Here is a 27,649-nt window from a genome sequence, read left to right as displayed (position 1 = left end):
TAGGCACTCAAGATATATTTTGGAGAAGGCAATGGCACCCCACTCCAGTACTCTTGCCTGGAAAATCCCATGGATGGAGGAGCCTGGTAGGCTGCAGTCCATGGGGTTGCTAAGAGTCGGACACGACTGAGCAACTTCACTTTCACTTTTCACTTTCATGCATTGGAGAAGGAAATGGCAACCCACTCCATTGTTCTTGCCTGGAGAATCCCAGGGACGGGGGAGCCTGGTGGGCTGCTGTCTATGGGGTCGCACAGAGTCGGACACGACTAAAGTGACTTAGCAGCAGCAGCAAGATATATTGGTAGGCTGCAGTCCATGGGGTCGCTAAGGGTCGGACACGACTGAGCAACTTCACTTTCACTTTTCACTTTCATGCATTGGAGAAGGAAATGGCAACCCACTCCAGTGTTCTTGCCTAGAGAATCCCAGGGATGGGGGAACCTGGTGGGCTGCTGTCTATGGGGTCGCACAGAGTCGGACATGACTGAAGTGACTTAGCAGCAGCAGCAGCAACAGCAAGATATATTATTGCCAAATTCAGACTGAAATTGAAGAAAGTGGTGAAAACCACTAGACCATTCAGGTATGACCTACATCAAATCCCTTATGACTATACAGTGGGAGTGAGAAATAGATTTAAGGGACTAGATCTGATAGCATACCTGATGAACTATGGATGAAGGTTCATGACATTGTACAGGAGACAGGAATCAAGACCATCCCCACGAAAAAGAAATGCAAGAAAAGTAACATGGCTGTCTGAGGAGGCCTTACAAATAGCTGTGAAAGGAAGGGAAGCGAAAAGCAAAGGAGAAAAGGAAAGATATAAGCATCTGAATGCAGAGTTCCAAAGAATAGCAAGGAGAGATAAGAAAGCCTTCCTCAGCAATCAGTGCAAAGAAATAGAGGAAAACAACATAATGGGAAAGACTAGAGATCTGTTCAAGAAAATTAGAAAAACCAAGGGAACATTTCATGCAAAGATGGGCTCAATAAAGGACAGAAATGGTATGGACCTATCTGAAGCAGAAGACATTAAGAAGAAGGGCAAGAATACACAGAAGAACTGTACAAAAAAGATCTTCGTGACCCAGATAATCACGATGGTGTGATCACTCACCTAGAGCCAGACATCCTGGAATATGAAGTCAAGTGGGCCTTAGGAAGCATCACTACAAACAAAGCTAGTGGAGGTGATGGAATCACAGTTGAGCTATTTCAAATCCTGAAAGATGATGCTGTGAAAGTGCTGCACTCAGTATGCCAGCAAATTTGGGAAACTCAGCAGTGGCCAGTTTTCATTCCAATCCCAAAGAAAGGCAATGCCAAAGAATGTTCAAACTACCGCACAATTGCACTCATCTCACATGCTAGTAAAGTAATGCTCAAAATTCTCCAAGCCAGGCTTAAGCAATACGTGAACCATGAACTTCCAGATGTTCAAGCTGGTTTTAGAACAGGCATAGGAACAAGACATCAAACTGCCAACATCCGCTGGATCATCGAAAAAGCAAGAGAGTTCCAGAAAAACATCTATTTCTGCTTTATTGACTCTGCCAAAGCCTTTGACTGTGTGGATCACAATAAACTGTAGAAAATTCTGAAAGAGATGGGAATACCAGACCACCTGACCTGCCTCTTGAGAAACCTATATGCAGATCAGGAAGCAACAGTTAGAACTGGACATGGAACAACAGACTGGTTCCAAATAGGAAAAAGAGTACATCAAGGCTGTATATTGTCACCGTGCTTATTTAACTTCTATGCAGAGGACATCATGAGAAACGCTGGGCTGGAAGAAGCACAAGCTGGAATCAAGATTGCCAGGAGAAATATCATAACCTCAGATATGCAGATGACACCACCCTTATGGAAGAACGTGAAGAGGAACTGAAGAGCCTCTTGATGAAAGTGAAAGAGGAGAGTGAAAAAGTTGGCTTAAAGCTCAACATTCAGAAAACAAAGATCATGGCATCCGGTCCCATCACTTCATGGGAAATAGATGGGGAAACAGTGGAAACAGTGTCAGACTCTATTTTTTTGGGCTCCGAAATCACTGCAGATAGTGACTGCAGCCATAAAATTAAAAGACGCTTACTCCTTGGAAGGAAAGTTATGACCAACCTAGACAGCATATTAAAAAGCAGAGACATTACTTTGCCAACAAAGGTCCGTCTAGTCAAGGCTTTGGTTTTTCCAGTGGTCATGTATGGATGTGAGAGTTGGACTATAAAGAAAGCTGAGCGCCGAAGAATTGATGCTTTTGAACTGTGGTGTTGGAGAAGACTCTTGAGAGTCCCTTGGACTGCAAGGAGATCCAACCAGTCCATCCTAAAGGAGATCAGTCCTGGGTGTTCATTGGAAGGACTGATGTTGAAGCTGAAACTCCAGTGCTTTGGCCACCTGATGCGAAGAGCTGACTCATTTGAAAAGACCCTGATGCTGGGGAAGATTGAGGGTAGGAGGAGAAGGTTGGATGAGATGGTTGGATGGCATCATTGACTCGATGGACATGGGTTTGGGTGGAATCCGGGAGTTGGTGATGGACAGGGAGGCCTGACCTGCTGTGGTTTGTGGGTTCGCAAAGAGTCGGACACGACTGAGCGACTGAACTGACTGACAAGATATATTATTTATGTCATAAGTATTGAGTTAACAGCCGTCAATCCTATTGCATTTTTGTTAACTCTTTTCAAGCAAATATTTTTTAAAAATTAGTTTATTAAATTGCAGAAAAGAGAGCCCAGAGTCACAATCCTCTGTTGATAAGTTTATTTTCCAGTTAAATTTGACTGTAACTTTATTACTTCACATCAGCAAAGTTCAGCTGATAGGAATAATTTTGAGCTTGAATTTACACTTAAATTTCTTTTATTTCAAAATACATCCAAAATTAGTCTTGTGTTTGTCTGTGAAAGTGAAAAAGTGAATGTATTAGTCACTTTTCGTGTCCAGCTCTTTGCAACCCCATGTACTATAGTCTACCAGGCTCCTCTCTCCATGGAATTTTCCAGGCAAGAATACTGGAGTGGGTAGCCATTCCCTTCTGCAGGGGATTTTTCTGACCCAGCAATTGAACCCAGGTCTCCTGCATTTCAGGCAGGTTGTTTAGTGTCTGAGCCACCAAGGAAGCCCATTGTGTACACTGATTAACTTGAAACATGAACAGTGATTTCTTTCACATTTTCATTTATGCCTTATTGCAGAATGTATTAATAAAAAATATTGAATGAAGAGTAAATGCCAGTGAACTTTTACGTAAATCAGTCCCAAATATATTACTAGCATGACTATCAGAAAAATGTGACATATAGGAAGGAACCTGTGATAAGACACCTTGCCACAATATGGCCTCTCTTGCTTTGCTGTGTTAGTGATAAAGTGTGGCTCAGCCTTCATTCTTGATGATTACAGAATGAAACTTAAGCAAATGGGAGATGTAAGAAATCATTAGGGGCTTTTCATATTTTGCTAGTAATAGAAATAATATGTTTTATGTTAAAAATCTGAAAGGCTTCTGCCAAGTGATAGGCGCATCAGATATATAAGGAAAAGTACAGTTTGAAGCGCTTCAATTTGGTTTGGTACATTTCTTGTTTTAGATTATTAGGTTGGGGGCAGGGGGACAATTTAAATCCAAGTAGGATTTCACCAAAACTTATCATCTGAATTTGCTTCATGTGTCACTTTGCCTGGAAAGTGAAGTCTTAAAACACTAATGAGGGCACCCAAAAATATGACTGTCAGTGAGGCAAAACCGTTCTTAAAATGAAACTGGAAAACAAGCTCTTAGCTGATTTTGACAGAGCCAGCATCCATTCTAGAAAGATGCACCCTCCCTGGTCTGTTGCTGTCTGTTTATACAAGATGTTTTTTCCTCCCTTCACTCTCTTTTGAATTTCTGTTTATTGGCTGTTCGTCTTTGCCGTGGTTCTGGGATACTTCATGCCTTGTCTTGGCTCAGGCAGGGAATGACAGGTTTGGAAAGCCTAACCTATGTGATGACAAGAAATAGGAGAAGACAGTGAGAGTAGAAAGTAATTATTTGGTTAAAATTACTTTTCTTAAAATCGCTTCTGTGTTTTATCAGAATGAAAAATATTTTATTGAATCCCTCCTCAATGTAAAACACTAAGCTACTGTTTGCTGTATTTCTGGGAGATGGGGACAGATATTCAGTTGGTCTCTCTGATCCCATTGCTGTGAACTCTTTGAACAGTGTACTTGTTATTATTGTGGGAAATATTCATCTCTTTTATATATTCATTTCTAGGGGTCTAGTATATTAATTTGGGTGTACTTTACAAATGAAGGGAGTTGGGTTATGATTCACTTGGATCCATTGAGTTTTATGGGGTTTTTCAGTTGCGGTAAAATATACATAAGATTCACCATGTTAACCATTTTAAGTATATAATTCAGTGGCATTAATAACCCCATCACACTGTCCTATAACCATCACTACCATCCAGCTCCAGAACTGGATCATCCCAAGTTGAAACTCTGTACCCATTAAACAGTAACTTTATTCTCCCCTCTCCTCCGCCCTTAGCACTCATTATTCTGCTTTCTGTCTGTGAATTTGGCTCCTATATGTACCGCATATGAGTGGAATTATACAATATTTTCCTTGTTTCTGGTTTATTTTAATCCTATAACATTTCCAAGTTTCATCCACATTGTAGCATGTATCAGGATCTAGTTTTTTTTAAGACTGACTAATATTCCACTATATGTTTACATGCCCATATAATATTCCATTGTATGCATTATATGGGCATGAATTATATATTCCATTGTGGTTTTTTAGCTACAATGTAAACACACTGCAAAGAATCTGATGCTGGGAAAGACTGAAGGCAAAAGGAGAAGAGGGCAGCAGAGGATGAGATGGTTAGTTATTAATAGTATCACCAACTCAATGGATATAAATTTGAGCAAATTCTGGGAGATAGTGGAGGACAGAGGAGCCTGGCATGCTACAGTTCATGGGGTCTTAAAGAGTCGGACACGACTTGGCAACTGACCAACAACAAGCCAGCATAAATCTGTACCTAGAGATGGTGGCAGGGCACTGTCTTTTTTGAGTCAGCCTATTGTTTAGAGACCAGGCCAAATGAAACCATGTTAGATTAGGTGGCTTGGTGCCAACAAATGTCTAAGTGTTATTCCAAATGTTGGAGGACATCATGGGAAGAGATAAAGAAATGAGAGTGAAGTTCATGATGCCATGAAACTGTGATGATTTCTTAAGAAATAATGTCCTCTTTCCCATAACTCAGTGATGAAGCAATTTTAGAATTAATGCTCATAGGTGGACATTACTATTACAAAATAAAAGTAGAAAAACAAAATATAAATCATTCAGAACTCTAGTTCAAAGTTTGTTCTCTCAGTTGTAAGTTAAAACATTGATACCAGTTCCTTAAATTGTAGAGGTCTTGCAACCCCTGAAGTGTGTTGGCGGGGTGGGAGTGATAACCCTACCCCTGTCCCAAGGCCTTTTGCTTATTTGGCATTTAGCCCACACCTTAGCAGAAGGGAAGGAGGCCATCTGGACTCGATTACAGATAAGAGTGTGTCATAATAGATAATGTTACATTGGTGCTACTGAAAGCAGGTCTCCTATGGTCCTGACAGAGGACAGAATATTTCATGTTTTGTTGTCTAATAAGATAAGATAATTTAGTTGAAAATCTAAGATAACATGTGGCAGCCTCTCTCCCATCTTCCAAGGAAGCATTTCAAACCCAGCTATTTTTTAGACAGCTCCTATTTATATGTCTATATACTCTTGCCAGTGCCTGATGTTGCCAAGGGGCCTCTGATTTGCTCTTTCAACTTTTCTGATTGCTGTTCTCCCATTGGAAAAGTTGGAGAGGAGGTGGCTGCACCTGATGGCCTTTTCTCCCATCTCATTGTTCTTTTTCCCAATTTGTCACTTGACACAATAGTCAGCATATTTGTGCCCTGCCAGCCTAAAGCTGCTTGCCCAGAGAACCCCCAGGCTGAGCAGAAATCATCTCTGCCCCTTTCTGCTGACTCGCACTTCCTTTCTCCTGTATGATATGTATGATACAAAGATCAAACACTTACCTCCTGTTGCTATTGTTTGAGGGACAGTTATGAGTAATCCCTGAGGGAAGATGACCAAGCTGAAAGTAAGAGTTGAAACACATTTGAATGAGCATTAGGTCGCCGCCTTCTGAAGGAAAGAATTTATCTGTGGAAACAACCTAGATTCTGAAAGGGCATCTGCCCTTAGGGTTGGTGGGCACAGGCTTAGGGCATTGAAGAGTTCCTGCTCGCCAGCAGCCACCTGGGGCAGTTTTGCCCTGAAGAAGCAATAATATCCATGCCTGAAGGCAAAGCTTTCTCCGGAAGTAATTTTGCACCAAACTGAATCCCAGCGGCCTCTCTCTGATGCTAATTCTGCATGGTGCTGTGGAAACTGGCAGAGCGTGCTGGTGTGTGCTGAGACGAGGTCGGGTTCTTCAGCCGTGTCAGCACAGCCTCTTCTCTCTTCCTGCCTCCTACCTCCACCCCACATTTTTTTTCTTGCTACTTTTAAAAACCGAAAAGGGAAGGGAGAGGAGGGGAAGTCCCTTGGCATTTTGAGTATTGAGATGCTCAGCAGAACTGCCTGGCATTCTGTTTGTATAGAACGGTTTTAATTCACTCTCTTAATAGGTCATTTGACCTTACCAGCTGAGTCTTAAACTTGATAATCCTCACGTCAGCAGGGAGGCTCAGGCCACATATCCAGAAGTGCAACCCTGCGAAATTATTTGAAGGAGGTTTTAAAGCCTTCATTCCTTGGCTGTTTTGTCTGGCTTCTGCCTGATGGCTCCTCAGGTCAGGCTCCTCATAACATTCCTCATGCTCACTGCAGCCAAGACAGGCACATGGCTTGGGAGCAGAATCAATGAGGGAAGTTCACATTCCTCTTCTGTGTGCGCAGCCTGATGACGTTCCCATGTCATTGAAGTCAGTGGAGATGAGACTTCAGCTCTGGTGACATGCAAGCTTTTTGGTACTGATGTAATGGAGGTGCCAAAGCAGGAGTGATGTGTTAATAGGGTTGAAAAATTGCGGCTGAGTCCTCTGATTACAGAGGTAATTGACGATAAGGATTACCTCTCACACAGACTGGCCTTGACTTGTTCCTTGGCTCTGAGGTGCCCCTGGCCTCCTGGAAACACATTATGTCCCATTTTTATTGGCTATTATTAGCTGTTATTATTGGCTGTCTCACCACTGATTACTGTAGTCTCAGATTTCAGATTAGATGTGGTATCTGAGGTGGAGTTAGGGCTGTATTTGGAAAAGACTGGGAGAGTAACCATCTAACAGCCACATTGTCTTTTATTCTGAAGTAGATGTTTCTGCTCCATTCTTTAAAAATATTACAGCCCCATGAGACCAGTTGATGACTGCAGAGACTGTAAGCTATCAGAGTTCCTACTTGACTTTTCTTACTTTCTTTTAAGGAAGCTGCTTTTTGTCCTGTGATGATGCATTGGAGGTTTTAGTTGGTGAGTGACAATAATAGAGCTCAAAATACATTGATAATTTATCTTCCTGTAACTACAGAATATCCTTGTAAGGTGTTGTCCATGTGTAAAGATGGAAAAATTGAGGGATAGAGTAGCTGTGTGGTTATTGACAGGAAAGCACTGAAGTCTCGTTTGCCCTAAGAACTGTTTTGATTTCTCTCTTCAGTAAAAAAGAAGTTTCTATCTTTGGTTTCCAGGTGAAGTTGTATGTGTTTGTGTGTGTTTGGAGGGACATGGCTTACCTCAGTGTGAATAGACTCCATTGTATTCTTCCATGAAGATTTAGAAAGAATCCATGTGAGTGCAGCCTATATGAATATTTTTTTCGTGGATGGAAGGTGTTTTGGACCTGAGATGTCAGATCATCATTTTCCTTCTTGTGTCTTTGCATCTCTCATATTTGCTCTCTTTGAAGTAATGTCACACATAGCCAGAAGGAAAATGCAAGGTCCAGGAAGGCTTGAAGGTTGGAATTGCTGGGTTCCTTGACAGAACTCAGAATCATTTTTTAAGGTTTGGGGGATTTTAACAAATAAGACTTTGAAACAAAACTTACTTGTGGGAAAAGAAACTTATTTGTGATCCCAACTCTTAAGTGAGATTAGCAATATAGCATATGAAAAGCTGTGTGGTATTTTTCAAATTTTTATCTTCTTAGTCAGTCTGATGTCCACATCTTTCTGTTTACTGTCTGAGTCTTTTTATTATTGTACCTAGAGGCCAATTGGGTGAAGAATACTTGTGAAGTATACCAGTATTTATTTTGTTGTTTTCAATTAGGATCCTCCAAGGGCTATGATTAAAGTTTTTTCACATTACTTATTTCTCTTTCATGGCCACAAATCCAAGTGACCACTTCCTTTGCTGTCAGACTGCATACCCATAGCCCACAAATGGAACTTCTTCCCCACTTATTGTTCTTCCGTACAGATTTGTTACTCAGATTGTGAGAGAAATGCACACTGCCATGTAGACATGGCCTGCTGCTGGCCTATGTTTTAGGCCTGCTCCCAGAAACTGTTAAATTTATATCACAGTGTTTGTGGTCCTAGCCTGTCTCTGTTTCTTATCTTATTTAAATGAGGATAGTATCGCTGAGCTCTGGTTTATGTCACAGTGATTTTTGGAAGGGTTAATGATCTGGGCTTTGTGAGATTCTTATAGATCCTTAGATGAAAGGTGTTATTTAGCCTCAGCAAGGCTTCCTGCAGGAGTGCCTTCCAAAGAGCTCAAAGTGTTTGTCAGACTGTCTTCCATTCATCCTCATACCATCCCTGGTAAGGAGGGAAGTGGGTGAGCATTACAATTAAGTACAAAATGGTGTTATTACTGTTACTTTTATCTGTAAACAGGAGGTAATTGTGAGAAATAGAAGTTGGTAAAACAGATTATAGAAGAAAAACACTGGGAAAACTTCAAAGTAGTGTGCATTTGCTATCCCTGTGTACTTTAGGCTTCAAAAGTCTAATTGCCATACATGGAAACAATAAAGATCATCCTTTGTTGGGGGAGAAACAGGACCCACTCTGTCCTTCTAAATACTTGCATTAATTGAATACTAGTATTATTTTCAATTGCACCAGATTATGTTCTAAGAGTTAGTTTAACTCGCATATATCAAGAATGACTATAAATTTCATAGGACTTACATTTAAAAACTATATATATAGTTGGTTTACAATATTATGTTAGTTTCAGGTGTACAGCAGAGTGATTCAGTATTTTTATAGATTATACTCCCTTTAAAGTTATTTCAAAGTAATGGCTATGATTCCCTATAGTATATGATATATCTTTGTTGTTTATCTACTTTATACATAGTATTTTGTGTCTTTTAATCTTATATCCCTATCTTGCCCCTTCCCTCTTCCTTGCCACACTGGTATCCACTAATCTGTTTTCTATATCTGTGAGTCTGTTTCTATTTTGCTGTGTATATTTGTTTTATTTTTTAGATTTTATATATAAGTGATAGCATACAAATTTGTCTTTTTCTGCCTGACATATATAAGTTAAGTATAGTACTCTCTAGGTTTATGCATGTTGTTGCAAATGACATAATTTCATTCTTTTTATGGCAGAGTAATATTCCTGTATATACACACACACACACATTTATGTGTATATGTATGATGTGTGTGTGTATGTGTGTGTGTGTATATATATATATATATATTAGATACACCACATCTTCTTTATTTATTCATCTACTGATGGATACTCACTTTGCTTTCATTTCTTGGCTATTATGTAACAGTGCTGCTATGAATATTAATGTGCATGTATTTTTTTGAATTGGTGTTTAAAAATTTTTTTAAATATATACCCAGAAGTTGAATGCCTGGGTCATACTCTGTTTCAGTTTTATAAGGAACCCGCATGCCTGATGTGCCAGTTTACATAGTGGCTGGACCAGTTTACATTCCCACCAACAGTATAGGAGGTTCCCTTTTCTCCACATCCTCATCAGCATTTGTTACTGACTTTTTGATGGCAGCCATTCTAACAAGTGTGAGGTGTTATCTTATTGTTGTTTCCATCTGCATTTCATTTGTCTAATAACGAATGAAGTTGAACATCTTTTCATGTGCCTTTTAATCATCTGTATGTCTTTTTTGGGAAGATGTCTATTCAGGTCTTCTGCCCATTGTTTAATTTTTTTTTTTTTTTGGTTGTTACTGAGTTGTATGAGCTGTTTACTTATTTTGGATATTAACCCCTTATCAGCCATATCATTTGCAAATACTTTGTCCCATTCATTAGGTTGTCTTTTCATTTTGTCATTGATTTCCTTTGTTATGCAAAGCTTTTAAGTTTAATTAGATGTCATTTGTTTATTTTGGCTTTTATTTCTTTTTTTTTTTTTTTTTGGCTTTTATTTCTTTTGCCAGGAATTACGTATTTTGAATCTTCATTTTAGACTTCAAAACTGAATTTCCTCTTTTTGAAGTCATATTAGACAGCAAATAGCTCGCTGAGTCTACCTAGCACAAGAAATAGATTTTCTTAAAGGAGAAATCTTTGAAGAGAGTGGCCACTACTTTGTCTAAGATTGAAGAAAGAGAGTGGGCCTTATTTGGGAAGTCCAATAGACAGGGATCTCCAACATGTCTGTCATTATGCTGTTGAAGATTGGCCATTCATTCAGTTCTGTAGCTTGAGATTGTAGACATGAGAAGGTTCCTCTCCACCCTCCTCCCCACTTCTCACTGAGATTTTCAGACTCATCTTTTCAGCCTCGTCACATGTGGAATTATTTCTGGTATTTTATGGTTGTGTCACGGAGCCTGAGAGGAAGGAGTAGAAGGTCTGAAATGAGAGCGAGGAAAAATGACCACAATTAGCCCTGAAGTCTTGCTCTTTGCTTTCTTTCAGTGTATACCACTATACTACCAGAAATAATAATTCCTTCTGTGTTCTCCCTAGGAAACAACCATGTACAAACTAAAACATGGTAGGCTTCACAGATCATGTGAGCAGGGCACACCAAGATGGTTAGATCTTGGTCTTGAGATTCTGTCAAGGAAGCTTTGGTTTTGACCAAAAACCTTTTCATCTTGGTGGTCCACATTTCTCTCTTTACTCGGTAATAGGAAAACTTTGTTTAATTTTCTGAAGATAACTGTGAGTAGTAGTGTAGTCAATAAAGGGTAGCAACCGTGTGGTTGACATTTTTCAAATGTCATACTTAAGTTTTAAATTTTCTTCTTAAATTGTCCAAATTAGTACATATTACTTACAAGTGATGTTGCAAATATTGGCGGTCTTAAACTCTGTTTTTATTTTCTCATCAAATATTTATAGTTTTGTGCAGCTGTTCATTGTTTTATTCCTTTATGGCAGACTTCAAAAAATACTGGCTTCCAGCACAGCAGGGCTCTATGTGTGTGCGCATCAGAAAGAAATGTTTTCAGAAAGAAAAAGGTTTAGGTTTCAAAATCCCCAAGGAATTGTTATAAAACAACAGTCAGGAGAAAAAATTCAACATGATTTAAATACCTTGCTGTAATTCTTTTTGAATTTAAAATTTTCCTGTTCTATCTTTTATTTTCTAAACAATAGACCACTTTGCTCTTCTTGGGCTATGTTAGCCTAAAAGGAGCAACCAAGTTTCTCTTTTCTAAACTTGTAGTTTAAGCTTTTTCTTCTTCTCCATTCAGGTACCTAATTAAATGGAGCCATTTAGTTGATTTGTGCTTATTTTCAACCAGAATTCAATTAAAATTCTTATAGCTGAACTAGAGCCACTGATTCTTAAACCAGGTCCAAAATAAGAGATTACAGTGAAAGTAGAAATGACAAGGAGAGAATATGTTCATCTCAGCTTTTGGGAGTTTTGTGAGTCAAGCTTCCTCTCTTGTTTAACAGGGCCAGGTTTTAAGGGATCTCATCTACTAGGAAAGAGTGCAGAGGTTAAAGAGCTTAGACTCTAGAGTTAGGCTGCCTGAGTTTGAGTCTTTTTTTTTTTTTTTAATTTATTTATTTTGGTTGGAGGCTAATAATTACTTTACAGCATTGTAGTGGTTTTTGCCATACATTGACATGAATCAGCCATGGGAGTTTATGTGTCCCCCATCCTGAACTCCCCTCCCACCTCCCTCCCCATCCCATCCCTCAGGGTTGTCTCAGTGCACTGGCTTTGAGTGCTGTGTTTCATGCATCGAACTTGGACTGGTGATCTATTTCACATATGGTAATATGCATGTTTCAATGCTATTCTCTTAAATCATCCCACCCTTGCCTTCTCCCACAGAGTCCAAAAGTCTGTTCTTTATATCTGTGTCTCTTTTGCTGTCTCGCATATAGGGTCATTGTTACCATCTTTCTAAATTCTATATATATGCATTAATATACTGTATTGGTGTTTTTCTTTCTGACTTACTTCACTCTGTATAACAGGCTCCAGTTTCATCCACCTCATTAGAACTGATTCAAATGCATTCTTTTTAATAGCTGAGTAATATTCCATTGTGTATATGTACCACAGCTTTCTTATCCATTTGTCTGCCGATGGACATCTAGGTTGGTTCCATGTCCTAGCTATTGTAAGCAGTGCTGCAGTGAACATTGGGGTACACGTGTCTCTTTCAATTCCGGTTTCTTGGGTGTGTATGCCCAGCAGTGGGATTGCTGGGTCATGGATCATATGGCAGTTCTATTTCCAGTTTTTTAAGGAATCTCCACACTGTTCTCCATAGTGACTATACTAGTTTGCATTCCCACCAACAGTGTAAGAGAGTTCCCTTTTCTCCACACCCTCTCCAGCATTTATTGCTTGTAGGCTTTTTGATAGCAGCCATTCTGACCGTTGTGAGATGTTACCTCATTGTGGTTTTGATTTGCATTTCTCTGATGATGAGTGATATTGAGCATCTTTTCATGTGTTTGTTAGTCATCTGTGTGTCTTCTTTGGAGAAATGTCTGTTTCGTTCTTTGGCCTATATTTTGATTGGGTCATTTATTTTTCTGGTATTAAGCTGCATGAGCTGCTTATATATTTTTGAGATTAATTCTTTGTCAGTTGCTTCATTTGCTATTATTTTCTCCCATTCTGAAGGCTGTCTTTTCACCTTGCTTATAGTTCCCTTCCTTGTGCAAAAGCTTTTAAGTTTAATTAGGTCCGATTTGTTTACTTTTGCTTTTATTTCTCTTACTTTGAGAGGTGGGTCATAGAGGATCCTGCTGTGATTTATGTCAGGGAGTGTTTTGCCTTTGTTTTCCTCTAGGAGTTTTATAGTTTCTGGTCTTACATTTAGATCGTTAATCCATTTTGAGTTTATTTTTGTGTATGGTGTTAGAAAGTGTTCTAGTTTCATTCTTTTACAGGTAGTTGACCAGTTTCCCCAGCACCACTTGTTAAAGAGATTGTCTTTTCTCCATTGTATATTCTTGCCTCCTTTGTCAAAGATAAGGTGTCCACAGGTGTGTGGATTTATCTCTGGGTTTTCTATTTTGTTCCATTGATCTATATTTCTGTCTTTGTGCAAGTACCATATTGTCTTGATGACTGTAGCTTTGTAGTATAGTCTGAAGTCAGGCAGATTGATTCCTCCGGTTCCATTCTTCTTTCTCAAGATTGCTTTGGCTATTTGAGGTTTTTTGTATTTCTATACAAATTGTGAAATTATTTGTTCTAGTTCTGTGAAAAATACCATTGGTAGCTTGATAGGGATTGCATTGAATCTATAGATTGCTTTGGGTAATATACTCATTTTCACTATATTGATTCTTCCAATCCATGAACATGGAGTCTTTTTTTTTTTTTTTTTTAATCAAAGTGTTGTTGTTCAGTCACTCGGTCGTGCCCAACTCTTTGCACCCCGATGAATTGCAGCACTCTAGGCTTCCCTTTCCGTCACTATCTCCTGGAGTTTGCTCAAACTCATGTCCATTGAATTGGTGATGCCATCCAACCACCTCCTCCTCTATCACCCCCTTCTCCTCCAGCCTTCAATCTTTCCCAGCATCAGGGTCTTTTCCAGTGAGTTGGTTCTTTGCATCAGGTGGCCAAAGTATTGGAGCTTCAACTTCAGCATCAGTCCTTCCAGTGAATATTCAGAGTTGATTTCCTTGCTGTCCAAGGGACTCTCAAGAGTCTTCTCCAGCACCACAGTTTGAAAGCATCAGTTCTTCTATGCTCAGCCTTCTATATGGTCCAACTCTCACATTTGTACATGACTACTGGAATTGAAGTATAGTTGATTTACAATGTTGTGTTTGTTTCAGGTATACAGTAAAGTGATTCACTTGTGCATACATGTGTATCTTTTTTTTTTCCAGATTATTTCCTCATGTAGATTGTCACCCAATATTGAGTATAGTTCCTGGTGTTATACAGTAGGTCCTTGTTGGTTATCTATTTTATATATAATAGTGTGTATAGGTTCAGAGAAGGCAATGGCAACCCACTCCAGTACTCTTGCCTGGAAAATCCCATGGACAGAGGAGCCTGGTAGGCTGCAGTCCATGGGGTTGCTAAGAGTAGGACATGACTAAGCAACTTCACTTTCATGCATTGGAGAAGGAAATGGCAACCCACTGCAGTGTTCTAGCCTGGAGAATCCTAGGGACGGGGGAGCCTGGTGGGCTGCTGTCTATGGGGTTGCACAGAGTCAGACACGACTGATGTGACTTAGCAGCACCACCAGCAGCAGTGTGTATAGATTAATCCCAAATTCCTAACTTATCTCTCCCCCACTTTCCTCTTTGGTAACCAGACATTTGTTTTCTATGTCTATGGGTCTGTTTCTGGTTTGTATATAAGTTCTGAGTTTTAATCTTAGTTTCCTTTTTTTCCCCTTTTTCAAACTTTATGAATGTCAGTTTTCTACTGTTTACTTGCTGTGTATTCTTAGGCAGGTTACTTTAGCCTTTTAAACTTCACATTCAACTCCAAAATGAGGAGGCCATTAGATAATCACATACAGCCCAAAGTGTAATGCCTGACATGCATGGTTACTCAGTAAACTCTGGCTGTTATGATCTTCATTTCATTAGTGTTATTGTCAACACTTATATGTTTGTTGTTCACCTTGATGTTTTAATATATAACAGTATTTGCATTAGGTAACTTTGTTTTAAAAATCTCCTGTTATGATATATTTGAGTTTATAAAAGTTTAAATTGACATGGCAAAAATCACCATAAGTAAAGTCAAAAGACAGATGACAAACTGGGGGGAAAATATATTTGTGATTCATCACACAAGTAGTTCATTTCCCTAATATATAGAGAACTACTACTCAATTTAAAAAAATGGACAGTTGTAAAGTTTTTTATGGGATGTGCTTCCACTTAACTGTGCTATAGATTTCATGCCTTTCATTTATATTCTCAGAGGATACCAGGCAAACCCGTGGTTGGAGAAGGGCTTGAGATACACAGCTAAAGATACGGACCTGAATTGTCTGTTTTTCCTATAAAATCGCTCCACTCAGAATTATTCTGCTACTATCTCTGATGCCCTCACATACCCTGTCATCCATGACTTTTCTCATCTCCTGTATTCTCCTTCATATCCAGAAAATCACAGAGTCTGTTCTGTGTTTCATTCATAGTATTTCACATCTGCTCCAATCTTTGTAGGCCCACTACTAACTATTTTTAGTCAAGAGACACTCAGTATGTCACAACTTAACTACTACCCTGGTCTCCTTTTCTTTATTTGCTTGTTCCTTTCTCTAGTTAGCGTGATATATATCACACCCAGATTAAGTTCCTTTGGTTTTCATCTTGGGCCCCAAGCTTACTCAGAAGCCTTCAGTGGTTCCCACCATCTAGAATGAAGTCTCACTTCTGAATCCCACCCTCAGGCCCCCTGCCTCCCTTAATCTGATTCACCTTCCTTATGTCTCTAGCCTTAGTGCTTCTCACTGCCTCTCTTTAGGAACCCTGCATACATCTAAACCGATCTCCTTGGCCCTCCAGACCCATTTCTGCTTTCACGCTGCCCTCCCTCCTCCTCTTCTCTAAGTCTTGGACTTGCTATGAGGCCCAACTCAGTGTCTGTCTCTTCTAAAGGGCTTGTCTAGAAAGCAAGCCCTCTCCATCGTTTTCTTACCTCCCATTGCATTTACTGATTGCCTGTGCCTCTCCTCCCACACTTAACCTTTACTGTCTATATTGTGTTAGGTAAACTTTTTACTTGAATACATAACACAATAACTTGTCACAGGGTGAACACAGCCGTGTCATCAACATGCCTCTCTTCTGACACATACCCCGTCTCCCTAACCAGATGGCCTGGGATACAGCACCATGTTATATGCCTCTTTATAGAAAAATGCACATCATCAGGTGCCCAGTGACATTCCAGATCAAAAGTTTGAGTCAAGCCTAGGCTTTGACAAATAAGAAACATAGAAATTTAAAGGAATATATGAAATTTCTGTTACTAATAAAATTTTTCTTCACTAATAAAAATTTTCTTCATATTCAACTGAAATATACCTTCAGTTGAGGTATAATTAGAAGTAATACCATTGAGTAGGTCCTCAAGGATTCCTAGGCAGTGATCTATAAATAAAATCTTTATGCCCATCTAAACAGGGCCATGTTTTCTCTTTTCCAACACAAAGTACACAGATATTTTCAACATTTGTTTTTGTTGTCATTTTATCCAACAAATATTTATTGATCATATACAGTCTCCTGGCTACAGTTACAGCATATAGTGGAATTCAGCTTTGACAAACATAAAATACCCTTCTTCCAGAGTGCTTATATTTTAATGAATCACTAGAAATAATTGGTAGAACTAAAATAAAAGCTTAAAACTGAAGATATAACAAGATTAAACATAAAATAACTATGAAAGATTGTTACTAAATCATCATAAATAACACAGAATAAGGACATGGGGACAGAAAAGGCCAAGATGAAGCTTGACAGTGCAGTAGGGACTTTGGATAAGAAATTCATTTGATTATGTGGAAGAAGATGGCAACCTATGAAGGTAGAATAAGGACAGGTTAAAAAAGCGCCTGCAATGGGGGACACCTGGGTTCAGTCCCTGGATTGGGAAGATCCCCTGGAGGATGGAAAGGCTAGCCACTCCAGTATTCTGGCCTGGAGAATTCCATGAACTGTACAGTTCATAGGGTTGCAGAGTCGGACATGACTGAGTGACTTTCACTTCACTTCATCACTTCAGAAAGAGCAGAGACGTGTTGTAAACATCATAGGCAATATTTACTTTTCAATAGTGCTTTGCAGTTTATAAGGAAGGTACTTTGACTTATTCATCTTTTTGAGTCCTTGCCCTTTATGGTCTTGTGTTGTGGGTGGTGGTGTCTGTCCACAGCTCCCACATGGCCTGTTGAAAGTTTAGACTGACTTCACTCTTCCCACCCACTGCTCTTGCTTTAGAGAAGCAAGAGAATTTGTGTTCAGTCTTCAGTTTTGTAATTACTGCATTGAAATCACATCCCAGCTAACTTCATTATAGTTGTATGTACTCTTTGCTTCAAACCTAAAGCATGAGAAATCTCCCTGTCAAATCATGCCAAAGTGAAGTCAGAGATAAGTACCTCCCAGCTCCTAGCTGTGGTGTCTCCATCTCATGGAAACATAGGCACAAAGAGGAGAACCATGGGCTGCTAATCCCTAAAAAGTAACTCTTTAAAAGTATTATGAGTTCCCTTTTAGTTTTGTTTTTGGCTTGTTTTTTATTGCCCATTTGGTTATGTCTTTTTTGTACCTAGAAGGCTTCAGTTTGTAAAGCTACAAATCTGTCGGTCTTGTTGACGTGGTTTTCACTTCAAATTAATGTTCAGCAAAGGGGATTAGCCAATAAACCTTTCAGGCAGTATTTTCTTACACAAAAGTGTGGATATGGTTTGAACATGCTGCCAAAGGCAGGAAGAGAAGTTAATTGTGTAAATCAATGTAGGCAGGAGCTGATCACCTTTCTGAAAGACAAGACAATGCAGCGCATAAGCTCTAAATAGATCTTTGGGGTCAAGTTGATGTCATGTTGAAGAATCAATATTTACTGGGCTTTATAAAGTTAGCCTTTAATGAACCCCAGGCACTTTGCTAGGCGATTAACTGCAGGAAGAGAAAAGGTGACAACGGCTAAAGTCCATGGCTGTAGAGAGTAAAAAATGAAGAGACAAGACAGTCACTTGCTAGTGTGCAAAGGTCTCAGCCTTAGGTTCTACTCAAGCATTGTTGGTTCACGTACTGAAAGGCTTTCTTGGGATCATGCTGACATTTAAGAAAGAGCAACTCTTGCATCCTAACAGGAAAAGGGCAGCCCTTTGCTCTTTGATGCTCCTTCTCTAAGCATTGTAGCTTAATTTTCTTGGGATGAATTCTGATGTCATTTTGCATTCTGCCTTGTAAATGTGCTCATCATGGGAGTAGGTCTTTCTCATAACGTGGCTCATCCCTTCCTCTGACAAAGCTGAACGCTTTTAAAATAAAGAATTGTAGTAAAGAGCATTTACTTTAAGATGCTGGCTTGAATCCAAAGTCTAATGAAAGGTTTTTGATAAACATTATCATTTGTACTTGTTATTATCATTGAATAGAAGTGTTTCCCTGGCTGTTTTTTGTGTGAGAGTGTTCTGAACTCCTCGCTAGGTTATCAAAATCATTTGTAGGGCAGGAACCTTATCTTCTGTTTATTTTAGTCACTGTTTCTAATAAATGTTGTTGACGAGGTAGAGGAATGTATTATATCAAATTTTATCCTGGCTGTAACAAAACTAACATTCCCCATGGTCAGTAACTGAAAGTCCATAGAAGCAGCTTTGTTAGGCCATGTGAATCAGGGTATGGCCCCAGGATGTTTGTTACAAGTTCTTGGTGGTATCTCCTCAATAGATACATTTTGGAGTTGATTTCTCAGACCTCTTTCTCTAGTGCATTTTGTCAGAGGAGTCTTTTCAATCAGTCGACGAAGAGTTGCTGTTTTTTCCTCAATCCCACTCCTATCCCTGCTCTCTAGGATCATTTTTCAGATGAGAATACTGAGAAACAAAGCATAAGAGGTTTATTAGGATTGTTGGGGACACACACAGCAAGAGATTTTTACAAGAGAATCTGGTGTTTACTATTTTTGTCTGTGATATTCTTTGGATATTCATTCTGGGTTTTTTATTTTTCCTTTTCAGCTATTTGAGAACTTCTACTTTGGTACCCTAAAGCTCAATTCAATTCACATCTCTCAGAGGTTCACAGTGGACAGCTTTGGAAACTATGCCTCCTGTGGACAGATTGACTTCTCCTGAGGTGGATCTTGGGAAGCACTGAAGTTAAAATCCTCACAAGGTGCTGAGGGAGAAGTCTCATCACTTTAAGCGCCAAGGAGGGATGTGGGAAACTGGGGATAACTTCCCTGGGCGGCTCCCCGAGGATGCCACAGTGCCTCCTGGTTGTCCACAGTCACCGCAGTCAGCCGGGATGGTTTTGGGCGTGGGGAGAACATGTGCCTGTAACATATGCCTCTTCATCTTTCTCATAATCTACCTCTCTTTCCAAAGCTCTTCTCTGGAAATGTACCTCTGAAGCCCATTGGAGCTCAGACTCATAGTATTTCTTACATACCTACTGATTTTGCCCCAGCCTTTAAACTTTTTTGTATTAATATTAATACTTTAAGAGAATTACAGATGTGTGATCTTATTAATCTCTCCACCTAGATAAAATATCAACAAATTCTAGAAGGTTTGTATTTTTCCCTTCCTCTTACACTCTAATTTTTAATCAGTACCCAGAATTTCTTTTTCATTGTGGTAAAAAAACACAGAACATAAACTTTAGTCTTAAACCACTTAAAAGTGTACAGTTCAGTAATGTTAATTATATTCATCTTGTGAAATATCTCCAGAACCTTTCGTCTTGCAAATCTGAAACTCTGGACTCATTAAAAAACTCTTCTTTTCCCCCTGCCCCCCAGCAACCACCATTTTACTTTCTACTCCTATGCATTTGACTACCTTGTATAAGTGGAATCATACACTGTTCATCTTTTTGTGACTGGCTTATTCTCCTTAACATAATGCCCTCAGGGTTTATCAATGTGTAGCATGTTACAGGACTTCCTTCCTTGGTAAGAATGAGTAATATTCCACTGGATGATACAGTCATCCCTCAGTTTCTTTGGTTCCAGGACCTCCCTCTGTATCTGTGGATTCTCAAGTCCCTTATATAAAATGGTATAGTATTTGCATATAACTTATACATACCATCCTGGATACTTTAAATCATTTCTAAATTACTTATAATGACCAAATACAATGCCATGTAAATAGTTGCCAGCACACAGTAAGTTCAAGTTTTCCTTTCTGTAACTTTCTGAATATTTTTGGTCCACAGTTGACTGACTCCACAGATGTGGGATCCATGGATGTGTTGAGGGCCGATTGTACCGCATTTTGTTTATCCAGTCTTTCATCGATGGACACTTGGGTTCCTTCCACCTTTTGGCTGTTGTGAATAATGCCCTATGAACGTCGGTGTACCAATATCTGAGACCCCGCTTTCAGTTCCTTTACTACTTAGAACTTTAACTTAAGCAAAATAACTGGTAAAGGTTTCAGCCTCTTACTTTGATCTGTCCTTTTTCTTCTGAAGTTGGTCCCTTTTGTGCTCTCTCAGTTCCTGTCTCTTCACCCTACCCCAGCCCTTGCCTTCCCATACCACTGACGGAGCTGCAGTATTTGGCTCTTTTCTGTTTACTTCCCAGGGCAGCAGCAGTTGAAATGGTGATATCAGCAGGACTGTGCAGTTTCCCAGGAGAATGTCAGCCACAGAAGGCACTCCTTTGCTGCAGACCGGCAGAGGGTGGGGGCTCCTCTGCTCAGCCCCACCCGTCAGCCCTGCCACTTTCTCTGCTAGGGAGCCCCAGCCTCACTGTCACCTCTCATCCCTGCCCCCCTACAGCTTTCCTCCCTCCGTGGCCTCTGTCTTTCCTTCACCACTTAGTCTCATCCTGATTATTATTTTCTGTTTGAGAAGTCTGATTCTGAACCCCATGTGTTAATAAGGCCACTAACTGGTTAAGACTGTATGTAACACTCAGATTTGTTATCCTTGTAACAGCACAAATCATTTGTGAATAAATGGATTTCTAAAGTGACTGTGTTTTTCTTCTGGTATTCCTGTTTAGTTTGTTTGACCCCCTTGGTGTACATTGGGATACGATGCTGCCATCACTTATTCGCTGGCATAGCTATTTTATTCTTCCAGGACTTAATATTGGTGCCTGCCGGGTTCGTTGTTTTCCCAAAAAAGCTTTCTACAGGTAATATTCAGTTTTTATTTAAGTGGAGCTTTTACTTTGCTCACCTCTGATTGTTCAGTGGCATATGGGAATAAGCGCTCCCAGGGGTAGTACTGAATAGCAGAATCGAGTGTGGAGTTGAGTGCCCTCATGTCATCTTGGTTTTGCTTCTAACTGGCTTCTTTCTGACAGCTACCATTGAGCGACCTTGGCCAGAAAATAAAGATGTCTTCTTTTGAGTATCAGAGGTATGATTTCAGTTTTTAGAAATAAAATTTTTGTCTTTGGAAAATGTAACTTTATATGTTCTTGTTGTTTAGTTGCTAAGTTATGTCTGACTCTTACGACCCCATGGACTGTAGCCTACCAGGCTTCTCTGTCCATGGGATTTCCCAGGCAAGAATCCTGGAGTGGGTTGCCAGTTCCTTCTCCAGGGGGTCTTCCCAATTGAGGGATTGCACCCATGTCTCCTGCATTGGCAGGCAGATTCTTTACCCCAAGTCATAAATTCTTAACAGAAATTCTGTTATTTAGTATTTAGAGGTAACCGAGCATGTAAGGACTTAGCATTACTGTTAAGTGGAGTTTTCCAGCAGCTACATGAATAGGTGACATCATCAATCTGATGGTTAATAGTGTATGCACCTGTGTATTTTTGTGTTTTGTAGAATTTTGTAGCTTAGTAGTTATCAGTAGAACTGGCGGGGGGGAATGTGTTTATGTTTTAAGTTGGTTTTTTTTTCCCTGGATGCCAGTAGACAAATTTTTGAGACACCATAGCTCTAAAGAAAGTACACTTTTAACTGCTTATTATGGAGAGGGAGTAGCAGGTAGTTTTGATGTATAACAGAAATTTTATGAAGAGCAACAGTGTAAGCAAATAATTTTTGATGGCGCTAACAGAATTGTTTAAGATTCCAGGTCCCCTTTCACCAAACTATAATGAGGTCAAGGTTGGAGGATTTGATCTCTACTTATCATCCAGTCTCCCTTAGTGTTACCAATTTGCAGTTCATTCTGCACTGAAATAGAGTTAAGTTGTAGCTAACATCACTCCGGTTGACTTTTTTTTTTTTTTTTTTTTGACTTTTAAGGCACCACTGGCTTCACCCTTAACTCTTTTTAAGAAGAGGAGGGGGAAAAGAATCTCTCACCACGATTGTTACACGAGATCTGTATTGTTATAAAAAGAACTTTGTTGTGAGAATAGTTTTGTGGGGTTTTTTTTGGATGGGGCATAAGAAGTTACCCCCAAATAAACTCCATATCCTTGGTAGAGACATGATAAATATTACTTATAATGGTTATTTTTTAAGTGAACTTCAGAGTTTACTAAATTGGACACTGATGAGACTCCAGCTTCATAATGATGAAAAGCTTAGTTCGGGTTTGCTCTTGCACTCTGCCATTTTCCTGGCGCTAAAGGGAGCCAGAGGGGTATGAGTTAAGGAACACCTCTCAGATTCTGTCTTTATACCTGCAGGGAGATGGATAGCCAAGCCCAAGGATGTTATAGGTAAGAAAAGGGGCAGCTGTTGTGGTTGTTTATCAATAACTTTGTTGTTAATAAAATGATCTCTTAAAGGTAAAATAAGCTTACTGTGTGAAAAAGCATCAAGCTATATATACTTTTATGTCTTAAACTTTTTCCAGTCTGTGTGTTATGTTTCAATTTAAATATTCGTTTAAAAAATAAATTTCCTCATCCACAAGCTACTACTTCTTATGCATTTAAGCACATATATCATATTGCTAAGTAATTTTTCACAAATGATAACAGCCAATATTAACAGAGTATTCACATTTGTCATTTATTTGTAAATGTGTATTTATTCATTAAATCTTCACAAGCCCACTTAAGTTGGTGTTGAAGTAAAGTGAAGTGAAAGTTGATCAATCATGTCGAACTCTTTGCAGCCCCATGGACTATACAGTTCATGGGATTCTCTAGGCCAGAATACTGGAGTGGGTCACCTTTCCCTTCTCCAGGGGATCTTCCCAACTCAGGGATCGAACCCAGGTCTCCCACATTGCAGATGGATTCTTTACCAACTGAGCTATCAGGGAAGCCTTGATAAGTTGATAAGTTGGTGTTATCGTACCTCATTTTAGAAACTGAGATTTAATAAGGTTAAGAAATTTGCCTGAGGTCATAAAGCTTGTATCTGTGGTTCTCAAAATGTAATTTTTGGACCCCTCGGAGTCCCTGATTCCTTTAGAGGGGTGAGAAGGTCCTATTATTCTCATGAAAATACTAAGATATAATTGGCCTTTTCCACTCTAATTCTCTCCTGAGTGTACATTGGAGTCTCCAGAAGCTATGTGATATGGTAACATCACCACACTGATGGTTAATAGAATTGTATGTGTGTATATTCTTATGTCCTCTAGAATTTTATAAGGTGGTAGTTTTAGGTTTTAGATACGTGTTTTTTAGAGATAACTTAGTTTGCTCTCAGTACTTCTGCTGGGCTATTACTGGCTACTTCCCGTTTTACCTGCTGTTAGGGGCTGAATCGTGTCCCCTGAGAATTCATGTTAACACTCTCACCCCCTAGCACCTCAGAATGTGTCTATTTTGAGATAGGGCCTTTAAAGAGGTCGTTAAGTTAAAATGAGGCTGAGGCTATTACTGTGGGCCCTAAGCCAGTCTGACTGATGTCCTTATAAGGAGAGGAAATTTGGACACATGAAGAAACATTGGACCCCAGACTACCAAGATCATCAGTCCCTGGGTCTGTCTGCAAAAATGTTTGGTTGATGATATTGCCTAGTAACTGGTGATTAGAAGAGTCTGAGAATGACATTGAAACTGACCAATACAGAACAGACAGGGCCAGACTGAGGACGTTCCTTTTGCCTCTTCCCTGATCATCCACACCCTCAAGGAATGGCCAAGAGACAGAAAGAGGCAGAACATTAAGCACAATGAGATTGTCAGCATTGCCCAGCAGATGTGGCACTTACTTTTAGTTCAAGAACTGTCTGGAATCATTAAAGAGATCCCAGGGACTGCCCAGGCTGTGGACTGCAGTGTTGGTGGCTGCCGCCCTCAGTGACATCATGGATGACATCAACAGTGGTCCAGTGGAATGCCCAGCTAGTTAAGGACAACAAAGGACAATACCTCAATAAAGTATCATTTGACAACCAAAAAAGAAAGAAGCATCAGCTATGTGCATGTATAGAGCAAAGACCATGTGTGACAATAAGAAGGCAGACATCTGCAAGCCAAGAGGAGACAAGAGAAGCCAAGTCTCCCAGCAGCTTTTTCCTTTTTTTTGGCTGTGCCCAGGGATCAAACCCGGGCCCAGCAGTGAAAGCAGAGTCTTAACCACTGAAGTACCAGGGAATTCCCAAGTCTGCCAACACCTTAATTGTGAACTTCTAGCCTCCAGAATTTATTGAAAACATAAATGCTGTTTAAGCCACCCAGTCTGTGATATTTTGTTATGGCAGCTCTAACAAACTAACAACACTCGCTATAATGCAGAAGCTAATCTACCTTTCTTTCTTTGGGCCAGACATTAAAGAGATTTGCCAGAGTATAAAACAGTACTACATTTTGTGGGGAGTAGGGTGGGGAATATAATTTTTTTCCTTAAAATACATTATTTTGTTAATAGGAGTCAGTGTTGTTATTTTTAAATAAACTTTTTGGATGTGAGAGTTGGACTATAAAGAAAGCTGAGTGCTGAAGAATTGATGCTTTTGAACTGTGGTGTTGGAGAAGACTCTTGAGAGTCCCTTGGACTGCAAGGAGGTCCAACCAGTCCATCCTAAAGGAGATCAGTCCTGGGTGTTCATTGGAAGGACTGATTTTGAAGCTGCAACTCCAATACTTTGGCCACCTCATGCAAAGAGCTGACTCATTGGAAAAGACCCTGATGCTGGGAGGGTTTGGGGGCAGGAGGAGAAGGGGATGACAGAGGATTAGATGGCTGGATGGCATCACTGACTCAATGGACATGGGTTTGGGTAGACTCCAGGAGTTGGTAATGGACAGGGAGGCCTGGCGTGCTGCGGTTCATGGGGTCGCAAAGAGTTGGACACGACTGAGCGACTGAACTGAACTGAATATTAATTTTTCCTTGAAAGATCTTTTAGAGCAGTTTTAGGTTCACAGAAAAATTGAGAGGCCGGGTTTTTTTTCAAGTACAGTATATCAGTGTCTATATTGTATATCTCATTTAAACAAAAATAGAAGTTCTTTGGACTCCTCTATAATCTTTCAGTGGACAGGAATCCTGAGACCAGAAATCTGAGAACTGCTGCACTATACTATGTGCATGCATGCTCAGTCGTTCAGTGGTGTCCAGCTCTGTGACCCTTTGGACTGTAGCCCACCAGGCTCCTCTGTCCATGGGATTTTTCAAACAAGAATACTGGAGTGGACTGCATTTACTCCTTCAGGTGATTGTCCCAACCCAGGGATCAAACCTGCAGGCAGATTCTTAGTGCTGAGCCATCGGGGAAGTCCAACCTGTTATATATGGTCTTCTATAATGAGCTTGCGTTACCCAGTAATACACAGTGGATCCAAGTAGTATGCAGTGGATCACATTAGTTGTCAATAGATACAGAGTTACATTATTTTTAGTGTCTGCAGAATAGCCTTTTGTATGTTGTTATAATTTAACTCGTTGATCCCTAGCTAATGGACATTGATTGGGTTTCCAGGTTTGGCTATTTTAAATAATTCTGGATTGAACACCTTTGTTTGTATTTTTATGTCTGTGAGGTCCTCTAGAAATGAGGTTAAATGGTTTTAAAGAGGTGGTTAAATTTAAGTTTCTTATTTGAAAACTAAGGCCTTCTTCCATTTTGTATTGCTAAATATTAAAAAAAAAAAAAAAGTACCATTTATCAAATATACCCAGCAACTTTGAGACCCCTTTGGTTTGAAAAGGCTGACCTGCCAGTAAGTCTCTCAAAATTTAGGAGAACATTTTCTTCTTTATAGTTAATGTCCGTTTTCTACAACTTTTTTCTTATCTGGAAATTTGAATTTTCTCTAAGTAGCTTTACAGTAGAATTAACAGTTCTGGATTGTTGTTGATTTGCCCATGGCTAATATTGACCCGCCCATGGCTAATATTGACCCATCTTGAAGGTGCTACAGAAGGCAAGTCCTATTGGAGGCATTACCCAGAAATATGGGAAACATTTTGACCTTCAAGGGTCTGGAAACAGCTATTGTCTTATTGATGGGCATCTTGTTAAAGCCTTTCCAAACTCTTTATTGGGCAACCATAGTCATTCCTGAAGATCAGGGACTTCATAAGATAGCATTGACATGGGAGGTGTATGGTATCTAGGTTCTGCCTCCTTAATGACTGGGAGGCACATAACTAGCTTTGCTAGAAGACTAGGATTGAAATGGAAAAAGATGGCAAATGTTAGTATGTATTCAGAACTATGGGACATCAAAGCTACCTCTTCCCAGCCTGCTGCTAAGTCACTTCAGTTGTGTCCGACTCTATGCGACCTCATAGACGGCAGCCCACCAGGCTCCCCCGTCCCTGGGATTCTCCAGGCAAGAACATTGGAGTGGGTTGCCATTTCCTTCTCCAATGCATGAAAGTGAAAAGCGAAAGTGAAGTTGCTCAGTCGAGTCCAACCCTCAGCGACCCCATGGACTGCAGCCTACAGGCTCCTCCATCCATGGGATTTTCCAGGTAAGAGTACTGGAGTGGGGTGCCATTTCCTTCTCCGTTCCCAACCTGAGGGAAGAAGAAATAGCATTTTAGAAATGTTCACTATGCCCAGGCACTTAGTATTTAATTTTGCATGGGTTCCACAGCAGTCTTCTGAGGTGAGTGGCATCATTATTAATTTATAGATAGAAAATAGATATTTTGCCCAAGAACCCAGCTAGTAAGAGGGGGTCCGCCCTCAGTCTATATGACAACAAATTGCTCTTCCATTATACATTGCGGCTGCGTACAAGTGGGCAGGGCAAGGCTGCTTTATTTACTGTGAGATGAAAACATTAATGGCCCGGGCCTCATTGCATCAGCACCTCTAAGTCCAGCTGCAAAGAAAAAAGAAAACACGGAATGGGAGCTGTTGTTTTCTGTTTTCCCAAGGGACCCCAGCCCAAGCCATTGATGCATTCAGAATTCCCAGGCAAGCCAGACTCAGGGCAACTATGAACCTTGTAACCTGTATTTTTTCTCCCTATCGATTAAGATCATGTTTTTCATTGCCTTTGATTTCTTTCTTTTTTTAAAATTTGTTTGTTTTTTCAATAAAAACAATCCAGGGCTTGGGTCCCAAAAGTTTAATATGTTTTGTCCTGTCAGATTATCTGTTTCCTCTTCAATTTATTTGTGATATAAACCTTGCCCCATTTCTGCTC

At 39.9% G+C, this 27,649-nt stretch overlaps 1 protein-coding gene across 7 annotated transcripts in view; it reads left to right on the top strand.

Annotated features, from left to right (window-relative positions):
* The window catches only part of ASCC1 (activating signal cointegrator 1 complex subunit 1), a 113,578-nt gene extending 92,434 nt beyond the window's left edge, over positions 1 to 21,144 (top strand). For 3 of the 7 annotated variants that reach the window (XM_027531135.1, XM_027531138.1, XM_027531136.1), the window contains exons 10-11: positions 19,178 to 19,334; positions 20,382 to 21,144. In XM_027531135.1, the coding sequence (XP_027386936.1) occupies positions 19,178 to 19,294 (117 nt within the window). In that variant the 3' untranslated portion in view covers positions 19,295 to 19,334; positions 20,382 to 21,144. Of the gene's footprint in view, positions 1 to 19,177; positions 19,731 to 20,381 lie in introns of all 7 variants that reach the window. The other 4 variants (XR_003509260.1, XR_003509258.1, XR_003509259.1 and 1 more) reach the window with 3 other exon arrangements.
* The last annotated feature ends 6,505 nt before the right edge of the window (positions 21,145 to 27,649 follow it).

The sequence above is a fragment of the Bos indicus x Bos taurus genome, chromosome 28 (genome assembly GCF_003369695.1).
Source record: "Bos indicus x Bos taurus breed Angus x Brahman F1 hybrid chromosome 28, Bos_hybrid_MaternalHap_v2.0, whole genome shotgun sequence".
NCBI lineage: Eukaryota > Metazoa > Chordata > Mammalia > Artiodactyla > Bovidae > Bos > Bos indicus x Bos taurus.
The sequence above is the reverse complement of the archived record's forward strand: the minus strand, read 5'-3'. Positions and strand labels throughout refer to the sequence as shown.